Consider the following 13,295-nt stretch of genomic DNA (forward strand, 5'->3'; position numbering starts at 1 on the left):
AGAGCACAAGTGACCTGCAGGAGCCCCCCTGGCCAGACCAGGTCCCTGTTCAGCTATGTAAAAAATGCAGTGCCTGGAAAAGCCTTGGGGAGATAGCACAGTGTCTGGAATGTAAACACTTCCCAGGAAAAGGAGGGCAGGACACGTGATGGTGTGTGCGGGGGACCAGCTCCTCCAGGGCTCCTGGTAGGCGTCAGCCAGCCTCAGGTTGCTGGGGCCTCAGGAAGTCAGTAGCCAGGGCCGGAGAAAAGGTTCCTGGGACGGTAGCATTTTCCTATCATCCTGGTCAGCAGCAGCACAGGGCCAAAGCCTCTGGAATTTGGAGGCATCTGGGGAAAAGGTCCTGCGGGAAGGAGCCGCATGCCCTGGGTTCCTCAGTGTGACAGCCATGAGCGGTGCAGAGATATCAAGCACTTGCAATGTAGCTGGTGCCACCAAGGACCAGAAATTTTAATTTAAATTTAAGAATGAGGGCTCTGTTCTGTCACTGGAAGACCTTCCAGGTATGCTCTTGAGTTCCAAAGGAACAGGGGGCTGGCAGGCCAGGCTATGAATATCCCTTCTCAGCTACACACCTTTCAAACTACAGATTACGTAGCCCCAGAGAAAATTTTGTGTCTGAATTGAAATATGCTCTAAGTGTAAAATACACTGGGGGGGGGGGGGGTGCTCCTGGGTGGCTTAGTGGTGGAGTATCTGCCTTTGGCTTGGGTCATGATTCCAGGGTCCTGAGATCGAGTCCCACATCAGGCTCCCCAAAGGGAGCCTGTTTCTCCTTCTGCCTGTATCTCTGCCTCTGTATCTCTCATGAATAAACAAAATCTTAAAAAAAAAAAAAAAAAGACATGAAATGAAATGAAACGAAATGAAATAAAATAAAATGCTTTCGGATTTGAGTGAGCTCCTTTCACATCTGATCAATGGGATAATACCAAGGACGGCACTGAGCAGGGCCACCCTCAGCTTGAATGTGACCTTCCAGAAGACCACCAGACGGTGGCTGGAATGCTCAGCTCACCCCTCGGAGCACACAGGCCTTGCCCCATGCAGCCTGCCTTCTCAAGTTCTCCATCATTCCCTTGGACTCCTCAGGGCATCTCTCCAGGGGACCATGGCTCCCTCAAGAATGAAATGAGAGAAAATGTCATGGTGCCCTTACCCAGCCAGGAGCCCACAGAGCGGGTACAAATGTAATTAGTGTGAGAACAGGGGATCCCCCAAGTCTAGGGAAGGGTGGGAAGGGGAGGTGGACATGCAAATAACGCTCACAAATCCTCAAACGAGGCAATTATAATCCAATAGGAGGCCACAAACCTCCCTGCAGGCTGAGGTGTGAGGGCCCCAGGCCAGTTGTGAGAGGCTCGGGGGTCGGCTGGGAACAGGAAGAAAGGGATTTGGATTTGGGAAGAGGACAGTGGTCAACAGGGCAGAGCTAGAAACCCAGAGCAGCCTGAGGAAGCGGGAAGGTTCTGCAAGGCACCTCTGTTCTGTGCTTCGGCTGTTCCCCCAACCTCAGACGCCCTCCCCATTCCTTGGCTGTCCCATCCCACAGCTTCTAACAGCCTCTAAAGACTTGGCCTCCAACTGCAGTCTGAGGTCCATGTGGGGCACAAGAAGTGCCCCCGGGGGCGCCTGCTATGGAACTTCCCAGGCACACAGCAGCCCCGAATCATGGCTCCACCCAGGACAGGGGGTGGGACGGGGGCTCAGCCTAGGACAGCAGAGCCTCCAGCTCAGAGTCAAGCTGGGAGGTTGCCCAAGGCCTGACAACCAACCACTGGGACCAACCTCCCCTACCTCCAGAGCTCAGCATCCAGCATCCCTGGCCCTGCCCCCACCCTGTTACCTGGCCCAGGTGACCTCTGCCAAGGGAGGAGAGAACAATGAACGCTTTTGACAGGAACTGAGAAAGGAGAGATTTATAGGAGCCGCCAAACTGCAACATTAGCCTGGTGTGGGAAAGAAAGCCCTGTCTGTCTCACGCTGGTTCCTGGACCCCATTTCAGGTTCTCGGAAGGGAGAGAGCAAAGGTTGTTTGGTCAGAGACAGTGGGGGCCCTTCACCCTGCTCTCAGGGAGGGAGGATGCCGGCCAAGATCCAGGGCTGAGGAGTCCCTAGCCTTCGTTGGGGGGCTGGAAGGCGGGCTGCCTGGGGCCAGAGGGGCCACGCCCAGCCGCTAGGCCGGGTGGCACTGCCCTATACTGGGTGTAGTCAGCTCAGATTCCTGGTGGTGGCAGCAACCTGGCCCTCACTGTGTGCCCGTCACCTGACACCAGGGGCCCAGCCACAAAAAAGCCAAGACAAAACAACCTGGTCCTGGATAGGGGTGGCCAGTCAGGAACACACTGTTTGCTCGGGGCTTGGGGGGGTGGGGAACGTGGGCAGGCCAGACAGGAAGGGCCAGGGACCTTATCAACTGGCTGGTTTCACCAGGGAGGGAGCAGCCGCAAGGGATTTCCAAGGAAGGAGCTTTACTGTGGCAGGAGTTTCTGTCCCCTTGAAATCACTCCCTCTCCACTGAGATGGCTAGTGGGTTCCACAGGCCCCTCATCTGGTTTTCACTGGCTCAGAAGACTAGTTCACAGGCAAAGACACTGAGGCTCGGGGGTTGAGGTTACCACCCTCAGACGCGACCGGAAGACCCTGTTCCAGCCACCATATGCTCAGGCTGTGCAAGCCTCAGGGACCTCAGTTTTCCCACCTGCAGAATGGGAACACCACCTGGGCGTGAGGCGCCATGGGGACAAGGTGAGGCACCAACTGTGTGTGTGTGCCAGGTGCCATTCAAATTTAGTTTTGCCTAGCACACCCACCTGGACATCGATACTATTAGGATGCCCACTTCACAGATGAGGCAACTGAGGAGTGGAGAGGTTCAGTAACGTGTTTGTGGTTACTCAGTGAGAAAGCCACAGAGCTGGCATCTAGCTCCTGTGTCCCTATCCCTAACCACGGGACCATCTGGCCCCTTTGCTGTTTGGTGGGGGGTTCAGAGAATATGTCTACACACTCAGCTCCTTCCCAGGTACCACAGGTTCGGCCTGGACACCTCTTGCTTCATCAGCTGTGGGCACCCTTCAGAGGGCTGCCCTTCACCTCTGTGTGAATGACACCTACAGACGGGCCAGCAGAGGCTCAGAGCTCCAGCTCTGAATATCCCACAGTCTGCGAGGACCAAGGGTTCCAAGGTTCTCCAAACTCAAATTTGAGGCCCACAGAGCTGTGCTCTGAATCTGTGGCCACCAGCCATGCACTGACTTTCAACTTAGACCTTAACTCACGTGATCCTCTCACCAACTCTCTGGGGTAGCTCGTATCATCTTATGGAAATGTGTGACTTGCCTAAGGTCACCTCGCTGGTGAACCTTGGCAGTCCTGGGCTTGGCACCACTAACCAACTCCTGAGCCAAACTGCCTCTTGATAAATGATCATCATTGTTGCTGTTCTGTCCAAATCAAGTGGATCACTTTCCCGTTCACCTGCTCCTCACCTCTCCTTGGGTTTCCCTGCTTCCCAGGGCGTGGCACCATTACCTGCTCCGGATGGAGCCCCCCCCTTCCCCAGTCGTGCTGGACAACTATCTCCCTTCCCTGCCCCCTTACTCCTACATCCCCATCTAGCACCAGGCCATACGCCCTAAATAGTTCTTTAATCCAGTGTGGTCCTCAGCCAGGGGCCAGTGGGCAGCATTTGGAAACATTTCTAGTTGGACATGTTGGGGAGGCAGGGTCAGGGATGCTGCTAAACATCCTCACCACAGGGCCAGCCCCAAATGTCAACAGTGAAAAGGTTGAGAAGCCCTGTTCTATTCAAGCCCTGCACCCCACCCTACTGCCCCGGGATAGGCCTTGTCCCATCGTTGCAATCCTCCCCTTAAAAAAAAAAAAAAAAAAAAAAAAGTTCTTTTCCAAACTAAATGGGATTGCTTACTCCCCTGCTCAAAAGCCACCACAGCTATAGTGTGTCAGGCCCCAGACTCCCAGGTTCCAGGGAAGCCTGGGGTGGGGGAGGAGTTGGCATGGGTGGGACCACCCAGGTTTCGGGCCTCATCTTTCAATCCCAACCCTGCAGGCTGCACATTCACTCAGTGTTTAGATGAGACCAAGCAGGCCCACCTCCCTTTCCCTGTCCCCTTCCTCCTTTCTATTCCCAGGAAGTGGCATTTCAGACCAACAGTCCCTTCCCTCCTTCCAGGCTATAAAATGCCTGGAGGGCAAAGATCTTATCGCGATCCCACAGCCCCAGGCCCCGGCTGTCTTTGCAATAGATGCTTAATGCAGGTTTCTAGCAAGTGAATGGAAAGAGGAAGGAATTTCAGGAGCCTCCCCTCCTCCTCTCCCCAGCCAGCCCTGGGGGTGGGGCAGCCAGGTTTGGGGGCCTCCGGTTGTGAGGCATGGTTAGGGGGGAGAAAGGATTCCTCTGCCCCACCCCACCCCACCCCACTGCACAGCTGGAACTTGGGGCAGGGGTTCCTCCCTCTGCTGAGCCTGTCTATCCGGTTTCTACTAGAATTGGTGATCTTTTTGGGGTGTGAGATATCTCGGTGTCATCAGGTGCAACGGAGGCACACGGGGGTCACCTAAGTCCCCAGGTGGGTGCTGAGGCTCTGAGACCGGCACCCACGGGTCACTTCCCTTGGAACCAAGGGTGTCAGGCACCCAGGGACTTTGAGATCTCCCATTCCCAACACCTGTACCCCATTTCCCGAGGCCCACAGCTTCCTTCTGCCAGTTGAAAGAGGTGCTCATTCAGGGAAGCCCTTGTCCCACAGGTGAGTGGCCTCAGCAAATCTCCATCACCACACCTGCCACAGGTCAAGAAAATGGCAGGGCACCCCCACCCACCTCAGACAAGCCCCTGGAACTGTCTCTCCCTGGGAGGCAGCTCCTGAGAACAGCAGCTAGAGCTCCTGGACAACAAATCAGCTAACTCCATACAACCCTCAGAACGAGCCTATGTTGGGGGTGACGGGCACAGGGTCACCCAACTTCTAAGTGGCCAAGCTGGATTTGAAGCCCTGTCCATCAGCATGTCCCGGAGGGGGCCCCAGGCCCGAGGAGCAGAGCATCATGATGCTCCATTTCCTGCAGTCCACCTTCTGGGGCAGGAGGAAGCTAGGGCATGCAGGCCATGGGCCTAGATCAAAGCAAACGTGAGAGGCTAATTACCCCCGAAACGGCAGCAGATTGCTAGGTGGCTGCAGACCTAATAAACCACATTGTGCTTCTCCTGTTTACAGGCCAGCTCTGGCCTTCTCGGGCACCAGAAGGGCACCACTGTGAGGAAGTTCTGTGGCGCTTCTGGGACCCTCTCTGTGATCTTGGGTGACAGGTTGCTCTGGCTTCAGGAGCCTGAGGAACAGGTTTGGGGCTAGGGTAGCCAAATGCCACCCTTGGCACACTGACCCACTCAGCCGGGCCTAGAGCCTGCTGCAAGGATGCCACAGGAATCAGTGCGTTCTGACTGGAGGGAAAACTGCGTTCTCCTGTGGGGGCAATGTGGGGAGCAAGGGAACAGTGGCCACTGCCCCAGGGACCTGGCATCACTGGAACGTTGCTACCCCTGGCAGGGGTCGGCCCCCTTTCACCTCTCCTGCCCCTGAGCCTCCTCCATGGCCCTGTGAGGAGGTAGGCTGTGCCAGCCTTATTTTACAAGTGGGGAAACTGAGGCTGGAAGAGGGAGTGTTTTTTGCAGGGGTCACACAGCCAGGGAGACTCGCGAGAGGGAGTCCTGACGCCTGGAGCTCCCGCTGCCCTTTCCTGAGAAAGCTCGCCAACCAGACCCAAATTCCAAAGTCAAGGGCCGGGAGGCAGGGCCGGCAGCGCCAAGTCGGTAGTTTAACCCAGGTGACGGCCACCGGAGAGCCCCGGCCCGCGGAGGGTGGACGACACAGTGCGGCCCCTCTTACCTTGTTAAACTGGAAGAGGTCCCGCTTGAGCCTCTCCCGCGCAGGGTCATGCCCTGGCCTCAGGAACCGCCGCATGGTGCTGAGTGTGGAGCCCCCTGGAGAAAGAGGAGAAGTCGCGGACCGCCAGCGCCAGGCGGGTGCAGCCCCCCAGCACCCACACTGGCTCCCAGGCACCTGTCCAGCCGCTCTCCCCAGGTCCAGCAGTGGCTGGTCCTGGCCCAGGCCCTCGCGGCGTCCCCGCCCACCCTCCTGCGCACCCTCGCTCCATCCGCCAAGTACAGGTGAGGAACCCAGGGACTTCTGTACCTGCAGGCCCAGGGCTGGCGGAAGCTCTAAGCCTTGTTCCAGGCCCCCGTGGCCTTATAAAGCCAGCGGGAGAAGCTGGGGGAGGAAGCCATTTCACCTGGCTTTATAGGAACGGAGGCCCCGAGGTTAATGAGCTTAATTGTTAACCTGTTTTCTGAAAAACCCTAAAACCCCGGCTAAACAGAAAGGGAAACTTCACAAGTCTCTTTCCCCAGACTGGTTGGGAGGTAGAGATACAAAGCCTCCACCCGGGAGTCCACCGGGGCTCCCAGACCAGAGCCCCGACGGGGGAGGGGGCGAGGCCTGGTCTCTGGGGTCAGCACACCCAGGCCCATTCTTCCTGCTGACTGCGGGGAGGGCGCTCCCACCACGGCTGAGCGGGCGAGGAGCAGGGTGCAGGGCCAGGGGGTGCTGGCCCATGCCACCCCACGCCAGGGCCTACGCTGGCACTGGGTTCACCCCATGAGGCTGCTGGGCTTTCTGGAGCTGCAGCTCTGGCCCTGGGTGGCCCCTGCCCTTCTCTGTCTATTCTGGTCCCCGCTCCCCCGGGCTCTGATGGGGCGCACTTTAGAGACTCCCTTTCTCGTGGGCCTAAGTGGAGCCTTATTGAGAGAAGAAATCTGCTCCCAATAAAGAAATCAGCTCAAGGCCCAAAACCTATCCGTCCAAACCATATGAATGTAGAAAGCTTTCCCAATCCAAGGGGAACTATTTCTGGATCATCCTTGGGGGAAGGGAGGAGGATCATCTTCACTTCAGTTTCCGGCTTCCAACAGTACAGCCTCCCACTGACCATAGGACACCAAGGCCTGCCCTCAGGAACACAGGCGCTCAGGCCTAGCCAGACACTATAAAGAGACTAAAGAGACCTGGTCCCAGCCCCAGAGGAACTTCCTGTGGGCAAGGGCAGAGCGCCCTGCTAGGGAGGCACCAGGCCAGGGTGCGGATTTGGGGAAGCACCTGGTCCAGACGTGCTGGATGTCCGATGGGAGAAGAAGATATCTGAGACCTGAAAGATGCCCTTCAGTTTCTGGCTTCTTGTGAAGTGACAAAAATTAGCCATCAGGCCAGTGCTCTGCATATGAAAGGACTCTGTGTGGTCTAAGACTTGGGGGCTCCCTCTAAGGCATGTGGATGGCAGAAGGGGGGCCATGGTGGTGATGGTCTCTGGCAGAGTGACCAAGGGCTGGCCATGCTGGGAGGGGTGACCCCACTTGGCAGAGACACATATGCTGGGGCAATCCGGATACCATCTCTGCTAGAACAGGTGGAGACTGGCCCTCAGAGTGCCATCACCTTCTGGGGGCACTGAAAAGAACCCCCACTTGCAGGAGGGGGGATGCAAGAGATTTGTGCCTTCACATTTTGGGGGAGCCAGAGCAGATCGGGGGCGGGGGGGCACTTCCCTAAAAGGAATGGCAGGTAGTCGGGAAACTCCTAGGTGCCCACCTGACCCGAGGTCCTGAAGCGGGTCAGGGAAGGAAACCCAGGAAAGTCCTGGAGGCTCTGGCGGACTGTGAGTGAAAACACCCCCTGGGCCTGCCGCAGTGACCTGGGGCTCCCAGACAAACAGCTGAGCCATGGCTCACATTCCAGCTGTGGGGGAGGGCAGCACAGGCCCAAGCTCATAAATCGGCTCCGCTCCCGGGCCGGGCTCCGGGGGCGTCCACTCTCCCTTCCTGGGCCTAGGTCACTGGGTCAGAAGTCAGAGGAAACTGGGAGTGGTGCCCTGGAGGAGCAGAGGGGCCTGCAGATTCCCAGGAGAGGGTGATCTGGGCTCTCCCCTGAAGGACCCTCCCCACAGGCTGTGGGGTGGGGACAAGTGGGCACAGGGCCATCCTTGCCAAGGACCCACACAGGCATAGCCCCCGGGGGAGGAGCTGCAGGCAGGCGGGAGGCAGACCGGATGTGGAGATGGGTGGGAGAAGGGAGGCACTCCATCCACCCACATGCCCCTCAGAGCATCTGCTGCATCCCAGGCACTATACCAGACCCCTACGTGTTATGTTTACTACTTTTAAAACATTTTGCTGGAGTAATCTCTGCTCACTGTAAAAACAAAACAAAACAAAACAAAACAAAACAAAACAAAGAAAGAAAGAAAGAAAGAAAGAAAGAAAGAAAGAAAGAAAGAAAGAAAGAAAGAAAAAACAATCCTGAGGAGAAAATCCTCCCTAAATCCCACCACTCGGGAGTAGGCACAGCGGCATGTCGGGACACATCCTGACCCCTCCTCCTTCCCACTCCTGTACAAGGTACACCTAAACCCCGTCCCGGATGTTTGTTCACCCTCCACGAGCCTCCCTGGAAGTTGAGTGGAATATCTCCACTTGGCAGACAAGGAAATGAAGACCACAGAGGCTGGGTAACTCGTCCAAGGTCACTGAGGAGAAACCAGCAGAACTTGGATTCGCCCCCAGGTCTGGTGAACTCCAGATCTAAGGACTCTGGGCGGCAGGGAAGGATGGCCAGGACAGGACGGAGGGTGCCTAATCACACCCCTGCAAATAAAAGGCGCGGGCTGGGGCACACGTGGGCACACAGGCTCCCACAGGCCTTCAGCGCAGCATCGACCGAGCAGCTCGGGGCCTGGGGTCCAGCCTCTGTCGGCGCGGTGCTGGCAAAGTGCCACTTCCTCCACAGGAGATGGGGACCTCACGGCCACGGGGTGAGGAAACCACAGCATTGGTTCCTCACCCCCACCAACCCCTCGGTGTTGCTCCCAACGCCGAAATAACTGCCCAGGTCGAGGTGCAAAAAGTGCCACCCCTTCTTGAAGGGGAACAGGTCTGGGAGTGGCTACACTCACCTCTAGGCAAACCCTTAGCTCCAATGACCCCAGGTAAGGGAGTCCTACAGAGAAGCTTCAGGAACCCAGACGTGGAGCTTCCTGGTATGGAATAGATCCTACCTACTCAACCCACCCCTGAAGGTAGGAAATGAGGCGCGGGGGTCGTAAGGGAAAGAGCCTGGGCTCAGCCACCACAGCCCAGCTCCTCCAAGCCGGGGGGCCTCCCAAGGTAGCTCCCAGAGGCCCAGCGAGCTCGTCTGTAAAGGGCGATGCCCCGGTCTGCTGGCAGGAGTGGGAGCGACGCCAGGTGCCCAGCGTGGAGTAGGCGCTGTCCTAGGACCGGGGACACAACGGTGGAGAAAGACAAGATCCTTTCTTTCACCAAGCTGGCATCTTTGCAAGGGGGTGCGTGATGACTCACGAGGACACAGATCAGTCAGCGCGATGGTTTCAGAGAGACAGCAGGGCCAGCAAGGAAATGAAAGAGGAGGCCAGGGTGTGGTTGGATGGTCTTGGTGAACATTCCCGCGTCTGGGTCCTGGGTCCGTGGGCTTGCTGGTCCTTTGCCTGGGATGCTTTTCCTCCAGGTCCCCACCTGCACTCTCTCACCCACCTCTACTCAAATGTCCCTTCTCGGACCTCCTCTTTCGGAACTACTTCCCAGCTTTGCTTTGCTCCTTAGCACTTGGTCACAGTTACCCGTGCAACCCTTCCCAAGGATGAGCCTTCTCAGTCTTACTCGGGACCGTTGCCGTCTTTCTCACTGAGGCACCCCTGCTGAATGAATGAACACGGGCAGAAATGTCTCCACCCACACCTGAATGATAGGAAGTGGTCAGGCGCTAAGATTCAGGGGCAGGGCGTGGCAGGGGAAACGGAACAAGCTTGCGTCTTCCAGCAGGACGAAGGCAAGCACAGGGGCCCAGTGCAGGCAACAGGAGAGACGGAATGGGCCAGAAAGGGCGGCCTGTCGGGCCACAGCAGACAGCTTCAGCCCGGGTCCACTGGGAGCACCCCCCTCATTCCCCCCAACAGTCCTGGGCAGGGCCTGCCTTAGTCTGCCCTCCCTTCCCCCACCCCATGTCCCCTGTCTGCTTGGCCGGGTGTTGGCCGGCCCATCTGCTCAGTCCCCACCCCAGGCCCCTTCTACTCCGGTCTCTGCATTTTTATCTGAAATAACCTTCTTGCCCTTCATGCAATACCATCAAAAATCGTCTTCTAGAAAGCAATCTCTTTCTGAACCTAGCCTGACCACTCTCCCCCTCTTCCCTCAGGGCTTGACCACACCTTATACTGAAACCACTGCAGACAACAGCACCCATCTAGCTCCTGGAATGTTCTCCCCCGCCTTGTTGTGCAGGTCACCAGGCTATCAGGGAAAATCAGAAGCAACCCAAGTGGCCAACAACAGGGAGCAGGGGAAGGGAGCTCAGTGTTATGATCGAAGGCGTAGTCATTAGAAGGGCAGAAGACGATGGATCCTGAAGTCAGCGACACTCTATTAAAAATATTTACATAAGTAGACACCACACTGGCAGGGTTATGGGATTAGTAGAGATTTTTTTTCTTCTTTTGGTTTATCTGCCTCTCAGGCGGGTAGATAAGAGGATCGCATGGGAGAGGGGGTGAAGGCATAGGCAGCGGCCAGGTATGACAGTGGCCCCATGCTCAGGGGAGGCGGTCCTGGCGGTGGCATCCCTTCTGCTCTCCTGGGGACTGGGTTCCTCTCCAGCCATGTTAACCTGAACAGGAGAAAAGCCTGCCCCCTGGACACCAAAAGGGCGCAGAGGGAGGAAAGACACAGGTGGGGAGACCGGCTGCATGACCTCGGGCATCAGGGTCCCAGGACCTGGGCGTAAAGGACACTACTACTTTACAGGCCATGCCTGGGGGGATGCCAAGGAGAGTCTGAGGCAAAGTCACTGGAGAGGTCTAAGAGGCTCTGGGGGGTTCTGGCTTCCTGCACTGGGCAGGCCATCTGGCCAGAGCAAGTCACCTGGCCAGAGCATGTCCCCCAAGAGGGGGCTTCCTTGGAAGAAACAGCTTCATCCCCTGAACTCCTAAAGATGGCTCGACGTCAGTCTCAAGCTCCTGCCCACCACACCCTCCATCCTTGACAGGACCAAACTCCGAGCAGCCCTCCCTGCTCTGCCCTCTGTTCCCTTGGGTGTGGGCACGTGAGACTTGCTGACCAACGGCTGATCTGTGTGGATGTGTGTGGGCAGGGGCGGAGGTAGGAGCTGATTCTTACTGATCTTCCACACAGGTCTGTGCCTTGAGTGTGAAACTAGCCTGTGCGTTCCCTGGAGGCATCTGACCCCCCCCCCCCCTTTCTGCACCCATCACCCAACACTGCCACCAGCCACCACCCAAAACTCTCATGCCACGGGCTGAGACTGGTCTCCCCACACCCTGATGCCCGCCCTGGAAAAGAACAGGAGAGCTGCCTGGTTGACAAATTCATGCCCTGGCTTCCCTTCCCATCCCTCTGTGCAGATCCCACCTCCAGAGACGTGCATAGGCCCTGCCCCCCTGCATCTTAGGACCTCAGTAAAGAGACCAGTAGAGGTGGACACCTGACTTGGCTCTCTTTCTTCTCTGAGAAGCAGATCTGATGGTGCTGTGGGGAGGACAAAGGCGGGGTCCCAGCCCGGGCTGCTCATCCCACACAGATACTGTTTGTCCCTGACACAGAGGCTCGGCCGTGCTGAGCCCGTCTGTCCTGGAGGTGTGTGATGTCTGTCCTGGAGGTGTGTGATGGGCCAGCCACCGAGAATGCTGCTCAATAACCCAGTCAGCCCTGTTGATCTTCCCAGAGAAGCTATGCTTAGTGGCAGGGCTCTAGGCATCTTGGGCCCTACCACACAGCACCTAGCTGGAGTCCCGATCTCCAGGAGCATAAACAGCGTGAACCAGAGTCCCAAGCTGTCCTCTCCTCTCCCCTGTTTGTGCTCCCCACAGCCCCCTGCTGCTGCAGAGGCTGCCCTCCCTTCCCAACATCCTGTGTGAGGCCTGTGTGTGGCTGTGTCCTTCCGTCTGAGGGGTTTGAGTTCACCCCTGAACCTCCAGAGGAGGGGAGCAATGGGGCTGGGCTCTCAAGGGTGGGGGCAGCCGTGGACCCCTCTGGTATCTGTCTGTGCCAACTCATGATGCTCGAGGTTGCTTTGCAAGCGCCCGTGTGATCCCGGCGAACCCAATCTCCCAGAGGCAGGGGACAGGGCCCAGGCCAGCTGCTTAGCAACCAAACTGGCTAAGAGGGCGTGGAGCTGGGTGGGAGGTGGGACCACAAGAAACACCCAGAGAGGGCAGGAACCAGAGGGTTGTCCCTGCTGTCGTTAGGTAATAAAAAGGATTGAGACCAAACTGTGACCAGATGCCACCTGAAGCACTTTCCCCACAGCATCTCATGTAGTTTTATTACTTATGAAATAACCAATTCAGAGAGCTACCAAACCCAAGCTGTTCAGAGTCTGAGCCCCAATCTGAACTCCAAGCTGATTGCAGAGCCCTCTGCCCAGTGCAGGCCTCTCTCCCAGGACAAAGGGGCTGGCCAGCAGTGGCCTGGATGGGACAACCTGGGTCAGCAGCCAGAGGCTGACTTCACCCTCCCCGGCTGGGCCCAGACCAGAGGCCCCCATCCTAAGGAGCCACAAGCCAGCCCCACAACCCTGGGAGGACCCTACTGCAGGATTTCCTCCCAAGGCCCCAGAGGCTGGAGGGGAGGGGCAGGGAGGGGAGGAGACATGCATGCATTCCCTGAACACATCTCCATTCTGGGGGCCTCAGTCCCCTTTCTGCAGCCCAACTTCAGACTCTCCAGGCAAGTGACAGACTGGATATGGCCAAGTCCAAAGAGCAAAGTCATTCTGGGGAGGAGGTTGGATAACTTGCCTGGGGTGGGAGTGGTGGGTGGCCTGGCCTATCCTATCAGGCCCATTCCATGGCCTCTTACTTGGCTCAACACCTGAACACCTGACCCAAGGAACTTCCAAAAGATGTCAGTTTGGAGGGGCGGGGGCAGGGGAAAGGGGGAGTACCTGTCCTGTCCATGGTTGTACCCACAGCAGTTAATACCCTGACACATGAGACACACTCGTGTCCGTTGAGGAACCCCGTCACTTCCTGCACGTCCGTACTCAGATGCAGCCTTCTCCTTGAGGCCACCCTTCTCAAGCTGCAAACTGCTCCCCACCCCAGGGTCCCCAGCCCCTACTTTGTTTTTATTCTGTGCACCTCGAATCACCTTTTAACACTTTGATTTTATTACTTCCGCTTATTTCCTGTTACTC

At 57.2% G+C, this 13,295-nt stretch overlaps 1 protein-coding gene across 3 annotated transcripts in view; it reads right to left on the reverse strand.

The window, feature by feature from the left end:
- The window catches only part of LLGL2 (LLGL scribble cell polarity complex component 2), a 33,048-nt gene that overhangs the window by 15,450 nt on the left and 4,303 nt on the right, over nt 1-13,295 (reverse strand). For 2 of the 3 annotated variants that reach the window (XM_038546594.1, XM_038546596.1), the window contains exon 2: nt 5,910-6,004. In XM_038546594.1, the coding sequence (XP_038402522.1) occupies nt 5,910-5,984 (75 nt within the window). In that variant the 5' untranslated portion in view covers nt 5,985-6,004. Of the gene's footprint in view, nt 1-5,909; nt 6,005-6,215; nt 6,331-13,295 lie in introns of those variants that run through there. The other variant, XM_038546595.1, reaches the window with a different exon arrangement.

This window comes from Canis lupus, chromosome 9 (genome assembly GCF_011100685.1).
Source record: "Canis lupus familiaris isolate Mischka breed German Shepherd chromosome 9, alternate assembly UU_Cfam_GSD_1.0, whole genome shotgun sequence".
NCBI classification, from domain to species: Eukaryota; Metazoa; Chordata; class Mammalia; order Carnivora; family Canidae; genus Canis; species Canis lupus.